Source organism: Euprymna scolopes, chromosome 10, assembly GCF_053919585.1.
Source record: "Euprymna scolopes isolate OS-2025 chromosome 10, ASM5391958v1, whole genome shotgun sequence".
NCBI classification, from domain to species: domain Eukaryota; kingdom Metazoa; phylum Mollusca; class Cephalopoda; order Sepiida; family Sepiolidae; genus Euprymna; species Euprymna scolopes.
This window is the reverse complement of record NC_136491.1, coordinates 114,172,224-114,188,741: the sequence shown is the minus strand read 5'-3', so window position 1 is coordinate 114,188,741 and position 16,518 is coordinate 114,172,224. Positions and strand designations below refer to the sequence as shown.

Here is a 16,518-nt window from a genome sequence, read left to right as displayed (position 1 = left end):
TATTGTCCAATTTCTACTGTACACTCTTTAACCCTTATCGTCGGGTGGCCTCTTGGCCTTGATGTGGTGATGCCTATGTAAAAAAAAAAAAAAAACATTGGGTGATTGAACACTTAGCACAAGTTTGGGACTTAATTTTTTTTAATATCTAATGTAAATAAATGTTAATGTAAATGTTGTTACAATTTTTGCAATAATTTGTTTTGGTAAATAAAATCCTTTTAAAACGAAATAGAAAAAAAACCCATGTATATATGTATAGTTATATAGTCTGTTTATTATACAAATATTATTGGTTACATATGTGCATACATGATTCAATAGAATCGTAATTCAAGAATAACACCTCATCAGACCAAAAAAAGAATTAATATATTTTAGGTCTGATGAGGTGTTATCTTTGAATTAGGATCCCACTGAAACATGTATGCATATATGTAACCAATAATGTTTGCATAATAAACAGACTATATACCAGCTCAGTCCTGCATTGAGCACTCTTTAATAATAGTGAGTTTCATTGGGTTTACATCTAGGAAACCAATCAATACAACCATTATATACAAATATATATGTATGGTTATACATATGCATATGAATTGGATCAATAAAAGTGAAACTGCATAGCTGGTTCCACCATTATATCTTAAGTTGTGTTAGTTTAAGTCTATCCGTCACACCTTTGCATTGCTCCGCCTTCTATAACTTTAAATTTCTTCTTGTATAAATTGAGAATCATTCATCTAAGTAAGATCAAGCCATAGAGTGATTGTGGTATTTTGGTAAGAGTGTCTAGTTTAAGAAAAACGAACAGCTTTTGATGAAATTGGATGACCATCAACCCTCTTACCCTAAAAAAAGAAACAGATTATTGTTTTTGTTTTAAATGTTCATATTTACTTAAATAAAATAACATGTACTTCTGCATGAAAGAAAAGGATAAAAGTGAAGTATCTGTTAAATAATAAAAAGAGGAAATAATTTTATAAGTTATTTAGTTTTAACAACTTAATATTGTTTTTGTTTTTTTTTAGATTTGAATAATGAATGTCTCACCTGAAGAATGAAAGGTTTCCGATGAAGTATATAAAATTGCCTGCATGTGAATTCTATGCTTCTACACAAGACCGTATTTGGTTGATTGTTGCTATAAACCCTCAGTAATGTTGGCATAATATGCAGAAACCTGAAAAAAAATATATAATAAATAAACACCAGCACAAATTGAGTACTTGTAAGAAATGGGTATCCAGAGGACTTCAGTATTTACCCAGTCAATCCCAAGTATCGACAGATTATCTTGAGTCAGACTCAGAAATGGCCTAGGCAGTTTACATTTGAAAGCCATGTGAAAATGCAATAAAGCAGATGACACTAAGCATACAAAGATTTAGGTTAATGTATATTTTGTGTTCTCAAGAAAAAAAAGGGAGGAAAAACTTCCTAGAAGACATTAAATAAAAGGTGTTTTTCAAATTCTAAACTGCTTCAGCTATTTCTGAGATTGACTGGGGATTTTTCCATCACACTTAAGACTGGCTAGGTAACAACTAAAATCTTTTGGATAGCCATTCATTACATAAGTACTGCAAATTGTAAGCATTATTTGCACAACATTTTGATTACTGTAACCTCTAACAATCTTCAGGTGTATCTTGTCGAACTTGAGAATCCGCATAGAATTTAAGAAGGAAGCCTTTATTTAATCTATGGGAGTACCTTTTTCTCGTGCCATCAGCTATGACTAAGTGGAAGTCCTAAGTATTTTGCAATTATATTTTGGGTACCCTGCACTGAGGATTGAACCTTTAACTTCCAGAAGATTGTAACTTTTACAACTGAATTTTACCAAGTACTCTATCTACTGCACCATAGGTCCGTGTGAGTTTAAGAGAAAAATTCCCAAGTTTGATACGATACATCTGAAGAAGGTCAAAGCTTACATCGACTGAAACGTTATGCAAATTAACACTGAAGAAGAGAACAGTAGTCAGAAAATTCCAAATGATACAAATAACTTTGCTTAAACTAAATTTCTTGTTTCTGAACTTTTTCAAAATTATAGACTGTAATATATATATATATATATATATATATATATATATATATATATATATATATATATATATATACAGGGTAGTGTTTTCTGTGTTAGAAGCATTGATTGAATTTGAATTTTAAATTGAAATACATTTGAAAGCCGAATTACAATGCAATATTATGAAAATAAGTTTTTACTTGTTTAAAATTAATATTTCAAATCGCGTTGCCAAATGCATTCTTCCGGCATTTCAAAAACAACATGACAGATAACAGCACATGGACTATTCATTAACTTTTTTTTCTTTAACTTAACATAATGTCAAAGAAAAACAGAAAAAAATATAAAATTCTGACGGAGGAGTATAACTCCGAAATATATTAATTTTAAACAAGTAAATACTTGTTTATTTTTATAATATTGCGTTGTAATTTGGCTTTCAAGCGTATTTCATACATATTTCAATTTAAAATTGTGTGTGTATAAAAACATAATAAAATATATAAATCTTTATACATTTTCTCTATTTATTTCTGGACATATAAGAATATAAAATGTCTTTAAAAATAATTGTGGGAGACCAAAGATATAGTCGAAAATTTTGTTCTTTTAGAAAAAAGTTGTTTTTGTAAAGACACTTTGTATTTTTACACATCAAGAAATAAATATTTATATATTTTTCACATTCATTTTTTATACATACTAGCATGCTGCCCAGCATTGTCTGGTCACAAAATACATTTAAGTATATTTTAATTCATGCAAATTTTGCATTTATTATTATTATTATAGGGCCAATTTTCTATTGATTATTATATTGTAGCCAATATATAGTAGTGATTTAAAAAAATATACGCCTTGGGTGCCATCAGCTAGAATCAAAACCAAAATATATAGCTGTCCAGCATTACTCGTTACCATCTGAGATAGGTCTATATGCATATCAAAACTTAAAAAATTAACCTAGTTAACCATATAGATATATATCTGCACATGCGTAGAAGATATGCGGTTAGTTATCTTACACCTGCCAAATTCCAATTTTTCAATTTTAACCCCTTAGCAGCTAATTTTACTGACTAAAGGTCAAATCGAATTTGGTCCACAGGTCTGAATCCCCCATATATCCAGTTTTAAGTCTGTAGACCAAAAATTGGCAGAGTAGTTTGGTAGAGACCATCTGCGTACACACACACACACACAGAGTCAAGTTCACTTATATGATATACTAGCAGTTCATCCCAGCTTTGCTTGGGCCTTATGTACTGTTCATAACTTTATGTGCATATGTATATATATATATATATATTAAAAAGTTTGACTCATGTCCAGGTAACCTACATCTTAAATTTCAAGTGTTTAGATTCAAAATTGGTGGAGGAGTTTGGTAGAGTCTGCAAAGGTCAACTCTTTCAACTTTGACCTCTTGGCAGCTAAATTTTTGCCCAAAAACTGATTAAAAAGCTTTCTGCACGTCTGAATACCCTTTACGTAAAATTTCAAATGTTTAGATTCAAAATTGGCTGAATAGTTTGCTAGAGACTGCAAAGGTAAAATTTTTTGAACTTTGACCTCTTGGCAGCCAAATTTTCAGCTAAAAACTGATTAAAAAGCTTGCCCTATGTCTGAATACACTTTATGTAAAATTTCAGATGTTTAGATGAAAAATTGGCCGAGTAATTTGGTAGAGACCGCAAAGGTCAAATTCTTTTTAATTTTTACCCCAATTTTGACTTCTTAACATTTATTGCTTTGGCTCAAATCAAATTAAAAAGTTTGATCCATGTCCAAGTAACCTACATCTAAAATTTCAAGTGTTTAGTCCCAAAATTAGCGGAGGAGTTTGGTAGAGTTCTCAAAGGTCAAATCATTGAACTTTGACCCCTTGACAGCTAAATTTCTGTCTGAAAACAAATTAAAAAGATTTTCCCAAATCTCAATACCCCTTATGTCAAATCTCAAGTCTGTAGACTAAAAATTGACAAAGTAGTTTGTAAGGGAAATGTACACACAGAGACAATTTCACTTTTATAAATATATAGATACAGATATATTAGAATATTCATTGCAATACGGTTAAATTAATTACCCTAACAAAACAGTTTTGCACCTATTATGAAGATTAAACCAAGATATAATGCTATCAAACCTCATGTTTAGAATCCTTATTTCAATTTTTATCAACATGCATTACATGATTTTTATCCTAGAAAGGTTAAAGGATCTTAAAAAGAACTTAACATTCAGAGAATCTTGCTTATCTAATGACTATAGATCAAATTCAATGCAAATCTAAAATATTTGAATTTTTCAATTGGAGACTGCACCCTTGTTATGGCCATTAAAATAGCTTTGAAATACTTCAAATAAACTAAAATTTGGGAAATATTTATTAATTAATGACTAAACACCTATTTTTTTTTCACAAAACTCAGAGTAGCTTAACTTTCACAAAGAGTTTTTACCCTCTTTTTAGTCATTTTGCATAAAATTACTGTAAACAAAATATAGTTGATATTTAGATTTTTTACACTTAATAGCTGTGTTCAAAAATTAATAATGATCGATTAATTAGTTTAGGTATGTATATACAAATATATAAACATATTTATGCATACTTAACACAATATAGAGACAAATTAATGTGAATAAAAAGGTAAGAAAAGAACAATTTATAAAGTCTACTAACCCACTTGTGGAGAAAATATGTTTGAAATGTTTTGAAGTGTTGATGAGTATCGACAAACAGAATCTAAGCACTGCCGTATCTTCGCAATGGAGTACGATGGTGCCATTGAGAACGTTCAAGAATAATGGAAGATCGTTTGACCAGTTGAACGTTTTATTCATTCGTGTGAACATTGTATCAATCAACTGAAAAGAAGAAAAGAAAAATTAGCTCTGGATTCAACATTATGCAAAACAACACTGGCTTGGTTTGTCTGGTTTATAGCAAACCTGTTGTGCTAACCCGGAATTGCCTGCAATCCATTAGGTTTAAATTTGTTTTGTAAATATTTCCATGCTCTATAAACATCCCTTTTTTATTAGATTCAGTATTCAAGTTAAAAAATCAAATAAGGCATGCTAATTCTTACTAAAAGAATGCAAGTTATTTTTTGAAACTGATTTGCCTTTTTAGGTAAAAATGTTTATATATTAACTGTCGAATCAGATCAAGTATATTCTAAAATAAATTCTAGCAAAGTGCATTATTATATTGCTAATAACATAGTACAATAATAAAAAATGAAAATGGGTTAATCAAGATTAAAAGTTGATTTGTCCACTAAAATGTTAATTAGATCCAACGTTTAAAATCCAGCTGACATGTTTTATGTAATAGATTTATTGATTTTTTTGAGATTGTGAAATGTTGAAGAATATGTATTGTAATAATTGATTTTGTATGATTAATTGAACACTCGTTGCTACAGCTCTGGATTAATTGCAATCATTCAATTGGTAAATACTTTGAGCCACACTGCATCAATTAAGCTCATTCGAAGGAAATTATGATCATTCAATGGATAGATAATTTGAACCACCTTGCATAAATGATTCAAGTGATTGATAATTTGAACCACACTGCATCAATTATAATAATTCAAAAGATAGATATTTTGAACTGTCCTATATTAATTATGATCATTCAATAGAGTATGATGATGCCATTGAATCAATTATGATAATTTTGAACAATCTTACATCAATTATGATCATTTAATTGGTAAATATTTTGAACCATGCTGCATCAATTATGATAATCTGAATGGGCGATACATTTAACAACTCTGCATCAATCACAACCATTCAAGGGAGAGATATTTTGAACCATCCTACATAAATTATGAAAATTCAAGGTATAGATATTTTGAACTATTCTGTATAAATTATAATAATTCAAGGCATAGATAATTTGAACCACCTACATCAATTTTGATAAGTGGTCGATAATTTGAACCGCCTTGCAACTATCAAGGGATAGATAATTGGAACGACATTGTATGAATTATAATAAATCAAGGGATAGATAATTTAAACCTCACTACATCGATTAAAATAATTCAAGTTATCGATAATTTGAACCACCCAGCAATGATTATCAGTCATGTGTAAGATAATTTGAACCACTATGCTTGAAAGTGTTAAGACTTTAAAGATGTTAATGGATGGAAGATTTTGAAAAAATATTTATAAAAATTTTACTTACTTTAACCCATGAATATTTATGGAGAGTGTCCATCCCATATAGTTCCTGTAAATAAAAAAGAAATGTACTTTTATTTATTACTAGAAGAGTTACCTGGCATGGACTAGAAAGAAGTAAATTATATTGCACGTGACACTATGTAAGTTCATCATGTAGTTGCATTTGTTATCATTATTATTATTAGTTATGCTTCATAAGAAATCTTTTTACAAAGATAACATAAAATGCCATGGGAAATATATCGTATACAATAGTCATTATCTTTTATCTCCACTATTGATTTTTAATTAAAATTAAAAATAGGTAAAATGTTTACAATACATACCCTTCCCCAATTTCCACAGTACAAACTGAATTCTGCTTCCAGAGCTTTCCGTGGAAATGTTGGTAGTTTCATGAATTCTTCGTGGAGAAATGATACATGATTTTGGAGCTAAGGTAGAAAAAAGAAACAGAAAGAATTTTGAACATGATAATAATTTCAGTTGAAAGTAAACCATCCACTTTAAACATATACACACTCATATACACATTAGATTAAACAAAACACAAATTGTATACTTTTATGCTTTTTATTAAGCTTTTCAATTCTTTTGATATGTCTTTCTGTAATAGAGTTGAAATTAATTAAAAATAAAACCAACTCCTTGAAAAGATACTTTTAAAGTTGATTATTCTTTCTAAAGACAATAAACTAATAAAAGTCAATTGGATATAGTGTAAAAGACATGTCTTATGACTATATATATATATGGTAAGGTGATTGATAATTTATAATTCAAAATTAAAATTAAAAATCCGTTTTATAAGGAGTACAACAAAGCCAATAAATTGTACGATCGTTTCGGAAACAATGTTTTTTATTGTGACAGACAATATATATATATATATATATATATATATATATATATATATATATATGCCTGTCAGCCAGTTCCTCCAAAGAAGGAAGTATCAATAGAATTAAATTAACAAGTGGTCCTGTCACATGAAAATATTCTTGTTAGAGAGATGATGCCATTAGGTTTTTGCAGTTTGTAAATGAAAGTGTCGACGTGCTCCTACGTACAGCACCTGGTATTCCAAAATGGTCACCCCCATCTGGTACTGATCAGGCTCAATGTTGCTTAACTCCGGTGATCTAATGAGAACCAGTGTGCCAAAGTGATTATGCTGCATATATACATAGGTTTAACATAAGTGACTATATAATTTTATTTCAATATACTAAATGTAATATGGAAGAAATAGGCAACTGCAATAAAATCTAAGAGAGAGTAGATTTCATATTTTTGCAACATTAAACATAATGTTTATTAAAACATTCATTAAAACTGTGTGCCTCCATAGAGCTCAATGCACTTTGCTAATCTTTCAAGGACTGAGAAGCATATCTTGGCACACATTTCCAATGGCACTTGAGCCATAGCAGCTTGGGGTTGTTATTTAATAATGCTAAAACAATCAATATGATCTCTGCTTTCAAATAACACATGAAATAGAAGAAATGTCAGTTATAGTCAACTAACATACATCCTAACTTCCAGTATAGCGCTATCGGAAGCAGTGAAAAGGCAAATCAGTTTCTTTGTTTGTTTCTCTCACACTATATCTCCTCTGTGTATGTACTCTTTTTTTTATTACATTTTTCCAAACGTTCTTTTTTATTTAATAATCATTGAAAAGTTTTATTGGTATTATTTTAATTAAGAATTATTGAAATTAGCTTTTTTTTTTTTTTTTTTAAAGAATTATTGTAAACAAATTTAAAATCTTTCAAACTATTTGGGGAATATTATGTATTGGATAAGTTTTTTTATGATGTTTGAAATTTTGCTTTAAATAATTTTATTTGTTACATTGATTGCAATAATTTTATTTTTATAATTTCATTAACATGTTTATTATAAAATTTCAAATAAAATAAAAAACTTATTTTTTCAATTTTGCTATTAAAAGTTAAAATAAAGACTAATTGTCTTATTTTTATCTGTATAATTTTGTTAATATTTATTGTATACTTTTCAAAAATGTCCTTTTCTTATATTTTATTTCAATAAATTGCATTACAATAGAAATACTGAAAAACAAAGTGAAGTACCTTGTCAACACTTCCAGTAGCGCTATGCTGGAAGTTAGGAAGTATGTTAGCTGACTATAACCGAAATGTTTAAATATCAATAAATTATAAACAATGAGTAAAAATCATTTACTTAAATTATTTTATTCTGACACTGTTGACTTCTTTTTCAAAGAAAACTTTTCTTGTTTTGGTTGTTAGCTGAAAGAATTATTTTTTTCTTAACAAAAATTATGACGAGATACCCACATGTATATTGACATTACAAAAAAAGTAATGATTCTTTTTGCCATTCAGTGCAGAGATTGACTCATATACTCAAACAAAGGTAAATTATAACTTATGTAAAATATCAGTTAAAAATTTCAGAGTTATGTAATCTCATCTCATCTCATCTGTGACAGCATTGAACTGAGGTTATTTGAGCCAAAGGAATTTGCAGTGTCAAGTTGATTAGGGGTCGTAGGATGATACAAGAGTCCACAGAAATAATTCTAATCTATATTTATAAATTATCAATGGCTAGTTGCAATAATCAGAAGAGAGCAGCATACAGCAACTAGTATTTCCAAATTGTCAACCATCTGTTTTTAACCAGGCTCAACATCACTTAACTTTGGTGATCTAATGAGAAGCAGTATGTCAACGTGATTATATGGGTGAGAAAACAATAGTACTGTCTGTTGTTTCTAATATGATTTGATGTCACAAATATATAAGTCAACATGTATTTTTTTTTTCAACATTATAAAACAGTTACTTGAAGGGTAGTTTTCATTTGTTCACAAATCGTACAACATCGAAAATATGTGAATAATATTAACACCATAAAGTTTAACAGTTATCTCAACAAAGATGGAAATTTGAATAATATGTTCAGTGCAAAGAAATAATTGGATAAAGCTAACATAAATCTTGCTTACCTGATGAGGTTGTGTACTTTTTAAAACCACATTGCTGAAAAGCACCTTTCCAAATTCGACAAATTTCAAAGTAAAAGCCTGAGAAAGAGAGAAATATATAATACAAATGATCTGAATATTTTGGCACTTATTTTCCTAGATTGAAAAGCAGACTTTCAAAATAAGATTTTTGCCTGACCAAAACAATATAAGTCCAATCAACACAATACTTTAGCCAAGATGCCAGAAATCCTTCTATTTTTAATAGGGTTTTCCCTCAGACTGCTAAACTTTAGAATCCTCTTCCTATTTCCTGATTGTACTAACATGCAGTAATGTAAACAGATATCTCACTAGTCTCCTTACACAATCCCCTGTAAACATGGTTCAAAATGGTAGCCCCTTAGGTCCAAGTGCCAATACATATCATATTGTTTGAGATGAACGAGAGTTTTTAAAAATAAAAAAGTTACAAAATAAAAAAAAAGAAAAGAAAAAAGCACACCGGCTCAGCTGATCGCAAGCTCTCAGAAGTATCAACTCCCCCAATCATTCAACTCTATGTAACGGCCAGCTCTGACTGTCTTCCCATTCCCATTTCCTGAAATCCTTTACACCTGACCAGAAATCTTAGATTCTGGCCTTTATCAGTGGCCACCATTCGACCATTCAGAAACTGATTTCTCAAGATATCCACTGGTGATAATGGCTAGACAGTCTTCATTTAATTCTGCTTATCTGAAGATTACCTTAGACATTACTTTCCTCAAATAGATCAGTCTCAGCATGATTACCCGTTTAATGAGATACTTATTTTATATCAAACAAAAAAAATATTTTTTAAGTGAACACGCTCCAACCACAGATATTTTCAATTAACTGTACCCCACCACTTCCCAAGCATTTATCACCTGCAACATTTATCATTCATACACACCACTAAAGCATGCAGCCTACTGTATGTTTATACAATGTGTCACCTCTTGCATCAATCCATGTTTGGATATGGTCCAAATGCACAAAATGTTTTTACGCACTTAGACCATATCTGCCTCCGTCTAAGAAGTGATATAGTTGCATGGAACCTAGCTAATGTCAACACTTTACTCTTGACTGCATGGATATGTTATTGTAATTTTACTGTCGTTAAAAAAATCAGACTTTAGGGTAACCAAAAAGCTATTAGTTACAGAATAAAGGAAAAAATAAGAACAAACATGAGTGAATGATGGAGGTCTAGTAGTGATGCAATCTAGCTTTATTAACATAAAAAAAAGCTGCTTTTATTTTTCAAAGCTAGGTTAACAAAGTTAATGAAAGTAACAATAACAATAATAATATAGAAACACAAAAACTGAAACGGAGTCACAAAATAAAAAAAAGCATAAAAAAACATAAAAGGAGTCACATAAATTAATATTGTTAGACACAACGAAAGGTTATAATTTTTTACAGTATACAAGTCCTTAGGGTTTTCTCAGAAAAGAAAAGGGATCAAAAAGCAGCTTACAATTAAAGTAAAAAATAGATAGACACGCTTGAAAAATCTTTTTCTGTTGACAGGTTGGTGAAGTCTTTTTTTCAAGGGCCTATGGGCCAAAGTTTCTTCTTCAAAATACTTATTTCAAAATGTCCCCTTTTCATTTTCTCTCTCTAAACCTATCTTGATTTTCAACCCTCTTTTTCCTTTAAAAAGGGATTCCTATTTGAGAGTCTCTCTCTTGGAATCTTCTAGTAAACCTGTTTTGGTCAACTCAAAATCCTTTAAGGTTTCTTTGCCTTAATATTTTTTTTCAAGAAACTAAACAGTCCTTCTAATCATCTTTATTCTTTTAGACCCTTATTTGCTCTTTACTTAAAGAGAAATAATAAAAATATGTTGAATTATCAATGGAATACAATGACTGCTGAAAAAGCCCCACTCACTCTGCATGACAAAACAGATGACAATGATGATGATGATGCTTAGTCACAAGAGAAGGGACAGCCAAGCCCTATATGGCCAAGATAGATTGACCTCCCTACCACTTTTTTGAAAGTGCTTAATGGTTTAAGAAATAAAATTTCGAAATTAATTGGCCAACCTAAATATTAAAACTTTACCAGAAGGAAGATCAATGAATAAAGAAGAGTCTTGTTATGCTCTTGGAGACACGGCATGGATCTTTACATCACAACAAACATGTACCGTTAAAAAAATTATGCAGAAAGAACGAAATTCAGTAAATTGTTAAGGTTTGGAATTTGTTTACCTGTTTCTGTAGTGATTGGAAAGCAGCGTCTGGATTCATGTGGACCAAACTCAATTGAGGGTAAATATTTCGATGGAAGAAATAGAAATCACGAACATAGGAATTTAAATTGTGCATGTGATCTGCAGAAAAAAGTTGAAAATAAGTTTGCAATTCTGTATGAAAACTTTGAAAAAAAAATGCATACAGAAAAATATACCTTTTTACTTTAAATTAAAAATAGTTAATCTTCAAATTACAAATGCCCAATTTTAGACAAATAAATTCTCTACTTTTAATTTGGAGAATTGAGTTTTTTAATGTGAGATTGACCTTTTTTCCCCCTTTCAAGTTGGCCTTTTTTTAAGGCAAAACAGTGTAGAATCTAATAATAAATAGCAAATATATATATTAAAAAAAAAAATAAATTGTTAAAAATAATAGTTTGATATTTTCTATGAAAAATCAAAAGCTAAAACGCAATATTAAAACACAATAATAAAAATTAAGGTAGCAAATAGAAATTAAATTAAATTAATTATTAAGGAAAAATATTTTAATAAAGGCAAATAGTACAAAATTTAAAAATCTCTATTTTTTAAATTAAATTAATCTCACTGATATAAGATTAAAACACAAAATTCATAATCCAAATAAAAAAAACACAAATTTATAATATGCTGATCATATGTATGTAATCAATGCTCTAAGATTACATAATTTGTATATCGTTTTGCAAAAGGACACCACTTTAATTCACTATTTGTTCTCATTTTTTTTTCTAATTCAATGATTGTCAATTTACTTCTTGGGTTTGTAATCCAATCCAACATTATAAATCACAAAATTAGGCACTTATATGGATACACAGGTAAAAATCACAGTTCAAAATAACTTTAAAAAAAAAACTCCGATAGACTTATGTATCAAGCAAAAACAGGTATCAAAAATTAGGAAAAATTGAGTAGAGTTTTAATTAAAAATATTAATCAGATTTATATTTTGCCGATTCACTATTAATAAGAATGGAAATCTTGTAAAGCAAGAGGAGATAAGTCAGTCTGACATTTAACCAAGAATCTTTAATTAAAATTCTACTTAATAAATTTTCCTAATATTTGGTAAGGGTACTTATTTTTGCATGGTACACAAGTATATTGAATAGATTTTACTTGGAATGCAATTTTTATTTGTGCTCTATACTGTAGAAGCACTAGAAATTTAAATTCTATCATAATGTATTTCATTATGATTTCCCCTACACTTTTTTTTATTTGTTTTTGAATTTTAATCCCAAACAAGGCACAGTGCTACTTTGATGTAAGGGACATAATTTGTAGGGGTACTATGTACAGAGTTGAGCAGCAATATGTTACACTTAAACTTTTGCATTTCAGCACAGTCAAAGAAGCAGGGACCCGGAAGAGAATTCCAATGTATAGCAGTTCTGGGGAAGAAACTATTAGAGTAGAAGGCTCTCTTACATCTAGGGATTTCTACTGTGTAGGGGTGGGATTTTGCTGTTTATCGGGAGTATTTACGTGGAGGGGGTACAAGAGCTTGTAGTTTGTTGGAGCATCTACCATTAAAATACCTGTAAAACAGGCAGAGGGATGCAACATTTCATTGATGGGACAGAGGCTGAAGCCCAGCTGATAGTTCAGGACCTATTAGGTTGGCGACTCTCTTTTGAACCCTGTCCAGGAGTGCAAGACTAGTAGCAGATGCATCAGCCCAAATGTGACAACAATACTCCAAACATAGGCGAATGGTGGCCTTGTAGAGGTACAAGTTGTGTCTAAATCGAAACAGATTCCATGAACAAAGCTTCTTTCCTAGAACTATCTGCCTTTGGAACACTGTTCTGCTGGCCTGCTTCCGTATGGAATACAAAACAGTAGCCTTCAAATCCAATGTAAACAAGTTCTTGTTAAGCTGTCCTCATAAATAAACAAATTCTACTCAATTTGCACCATTAGTGATTACTAAGCTAGCATCTTATATTTATTAAGCCTTATCCTTGAGTGGCCTTCGGGCCTTGATAAGTGGTGACTCCCAAGTAAAAAAAAAAAAAATTTTAAGTTCATTTATAAATATGTCAGAAATTTTATTTATTCGCTAAATTGTAAATTAACTCCCCCACCCATATATGGAGAGAACTAGAATGCCTACTAAGCACTGTCCTCGAGTGTCTAAGGTCTCTCTGTACAGGGGTTTGTCAGAACAAACTGGCATGAGGATACTTTTGCCATAGAAATAAACCCTGACCAAATATTCAAAATCACATTTTGTATTCGCTGCCCAAATAAGATCTCCTCACTGTGGCTACCCCATTAGCTTTTACAAGGAATGGTGCACCTTCTCCAAGTGATGTTACCTCAAGTAATAGCACGAAGCTGGATACTCCACCAGACTAGATAAATTCTTGTCCTAGAATCCAGTAAGAGCAGGAAACCAAACCGAAAGATATACTACAACGTATGAAAATGGTTAATTGGGGAGAGAAAAATTATGTTCTCAATTTCTTTACTTACTCAGTATTTGAGAGATAAAGAACTTTAATGGAACATTTGAATATCTATGTATCCCATATAGAGTTCAAGTGTTAACCCCTGGTAGTGGGTCTCTTGATTTCTGAGAACTTCGACTGAAGTAAAATAAAACAAAAAACCGTGTCAACTGAGTCATACGAAGTAACATAATCAGAAAAGCAATGAGGTCACCAATTCTTGTCTCACGTTATCATTCTGGTGTATTTGGGGCAGATGTGTCTTGATAGTCAGTGTCCTGATGGCTGAAGGAAATGCCCTCTTCTCAGCTCCATCAGGGGTAAAATTGAAGTTCTAATTCAAGATGACTGCCTGGAATAACAAACTATTAAACAACTAGAGAAAGATGATTATTTTCTTTTTCTATTATCAAGGCCCAAAGACCACTCAAGGATAAGGATTAAATTGTCAGGTGGATAATAAGAGAATACTGATGATTGGTGATGATGATGGTGATTGGTTTGAATTTGATTATTTATCATGATGATCATCATCTTTAATAATCAAATTATGACTATCCTCAAATGGAATATTCTTGACAAATCTGGGGAGTAGCTGCTCAGATCACTCTTTCCTGCCTTGACAGAGTACAAAATGTACTTTGAAATCTAGTGGCCGATGCCCTTTTCTCCTCCCTACTACATCTTTATCAAAAACAGATGGTCCCCACTGCTGTAAAACATTCGCAACAAACACTCATCTAGCTACAACCACTGTCAATTGTTTCCTTTTCTCTTTCTCTCTCTACCTAAAACTAAATGAATGTTCCTTTCCTCACACTGCCACAATCAACAGCATAGATATCAATTATCAACAACAGGAAAAGCACATCAAATCAAGGCATATACACCCAACTTGCATGTGACTATCATCAACTATGCATTAAATAAACAACATTTCGTCGATATAACAAAGATTGCTATATCAAGAGGGAATATAAATCGCCTTCCAAAACTTTTAAATGGAAGGATAATCAAACATAACTTCAGACATAAAAGCTATCAATACATATTTGAATGATAGTTACCAAGTTAATAAAAATTTACAAAATGTTATTAGTTATTATGCATAATTTATTGTATATTTTGTTTATTTGAAACAGTATTAACATGTTTCCCAGAACTGATGGAAATTCCATGGTTAATTAAAGTGTGGTGCTTGTCCAGAATTCAACCTAATTAAAAAACAAGAATACAGAAAAATCTTTATGTATCTGCTATGGAATAGAATGAAAACGTCATATTCCAAAAATCATATAAATTGATCAAATATTTTTACTAAAAAAATCAAATTTTATGAGGAAGCAAGGATGGTGTGTGTCATTCTGTCATCTTTAAGAAATAAAGGGAGACAACCCCACTTGAACTACTGAGATCAAAATCAACCTTCTAATGACTTATTAATTGCAAATAACCGTGAAAAAATGATTTTCTTTATAAAAAAACTACTTAATTTTTGGAATATGGCATCTTGTCCTATGATGGATATGTACATCATTAAGATTCTTCTGAATTTTTTTTTTTTTCAACTATGGTTGTTTTCCAGAAGTCAAGCTAAGTTTAATTCCATATAATATGTTAAGACATTTCAGATGCATACACTTGTAACACACATTAAAAAAAATGAGATTTTCTGATTAGCAAAGATGATGAGTAATGATTAATCTGATGTTGTTAAGGTAAAAAAATTAAAACTTTTCCCATCAAATCATGTCGTCCCATTAACTAAAACTAGTGGGGGTACCCAGCGTTGCCCGGGTGTTTGGAAGTGTGTGTTGAGCAAAAAAAAAAAAAAGTGTTAGTAGGTAGGCATGTTCGAACCCGTGATGTGAAGGCGGAAAACAAAGTGAAAGAAAACGTGAACTCTTACTGCTACGCTACAAAGCCATAGGAAGTGGAAAGCGTTCAAATTTAGCGATGTGACTTGCTAAGTGAATGGAAAAATGAACGTTAGCTGAAGGCCACTTCAGCTATATTTGTTTCCCTACGATATTGGGGAAAAACAGCTCCCCCCCCCAAAGAAGGGGGAGCTCTCCAAATGAATAGCAATTGTTTGATATGAAGGGTTTTCCCCATATTGATCAAAGCTAATTGTTTTTCTGGAGGTCCCGGCCAAGAAGACCGGCAACTGACATTCACTGCTATTAGTTTCACTTTTATACGAAAAACACAAACAAACACGCGAGAGGATGGAATAACGCGAATTTTATAAAAGTCGATCAAAACAAATCTAGATATGACGTCCCTTTGCAAATCGTAGATATTATGATCTAGGAAACATATAAAAAGTTCTAAGAAATAGTAACCCCCCCCCTCGGAGAACCCCGGTGATAAAAGCCTTTTCTGGGTATAAAAGATGTGCATGCCCATTTTGTCTTTTATATATATAGACTCGCAGGGATGCCCGGCGTTGCCTGTGTGTTTATTGGTGTAAAAGAAAAAAAAAGATTTGGTAGGGAGGTAGGCTTGAACTCAAAGCCTTGAGGCGAAAGTGGTAGAGAAG

The 16,518-nt window shown here is 31.0% G+C and overlaps 1 protein-coding gene across 2 annotated transcripts in view; it reads right to left on the bottom strand.

The window, feature by feature from the left end:
• Nucleotides 1–16,518, bottom strand: part of LOC145286230 (protein unc-80 homolog) — a 542,234-nt gene that overhangs the window by 163,140 nt on the left and 362,576 nt on the right. For both annotated transcript variants that reach the window (XM_080135050.1, XM_080135051.1), the window contains 6 exons: nucleotides 11,489–11,610; nucleotides 9,258–9,335; nucleotides 6,580–6,687; nucleotides 6,255–6,299; nucleotides 4,731–4,915; nucleotides 1,057–1,186 (listed from right to left, as the gene is read on the bottom strand). In XM_080135050.1, coding sequence (XP_079991176.1) covers nucleotides 1,057–1,186; nucleotides 4,731–4,915; nucleotides 6,255–6,299; nucleotides 6,580–6,687; nucleotides 9,258–9,335; nucleotides 11,489–11,610 — 668 coding nt within the window. The remainder of the gene's footprint in view (nucleotides 1–1,056; nucleotides 1,187–4,730; nucleotides 4,916–6,254; nucleotides 6,300–6,579; nucleotides 6,688–9,257; nucleotides 9,336–11,488; nucleotides 11,611–16,518) is intronic.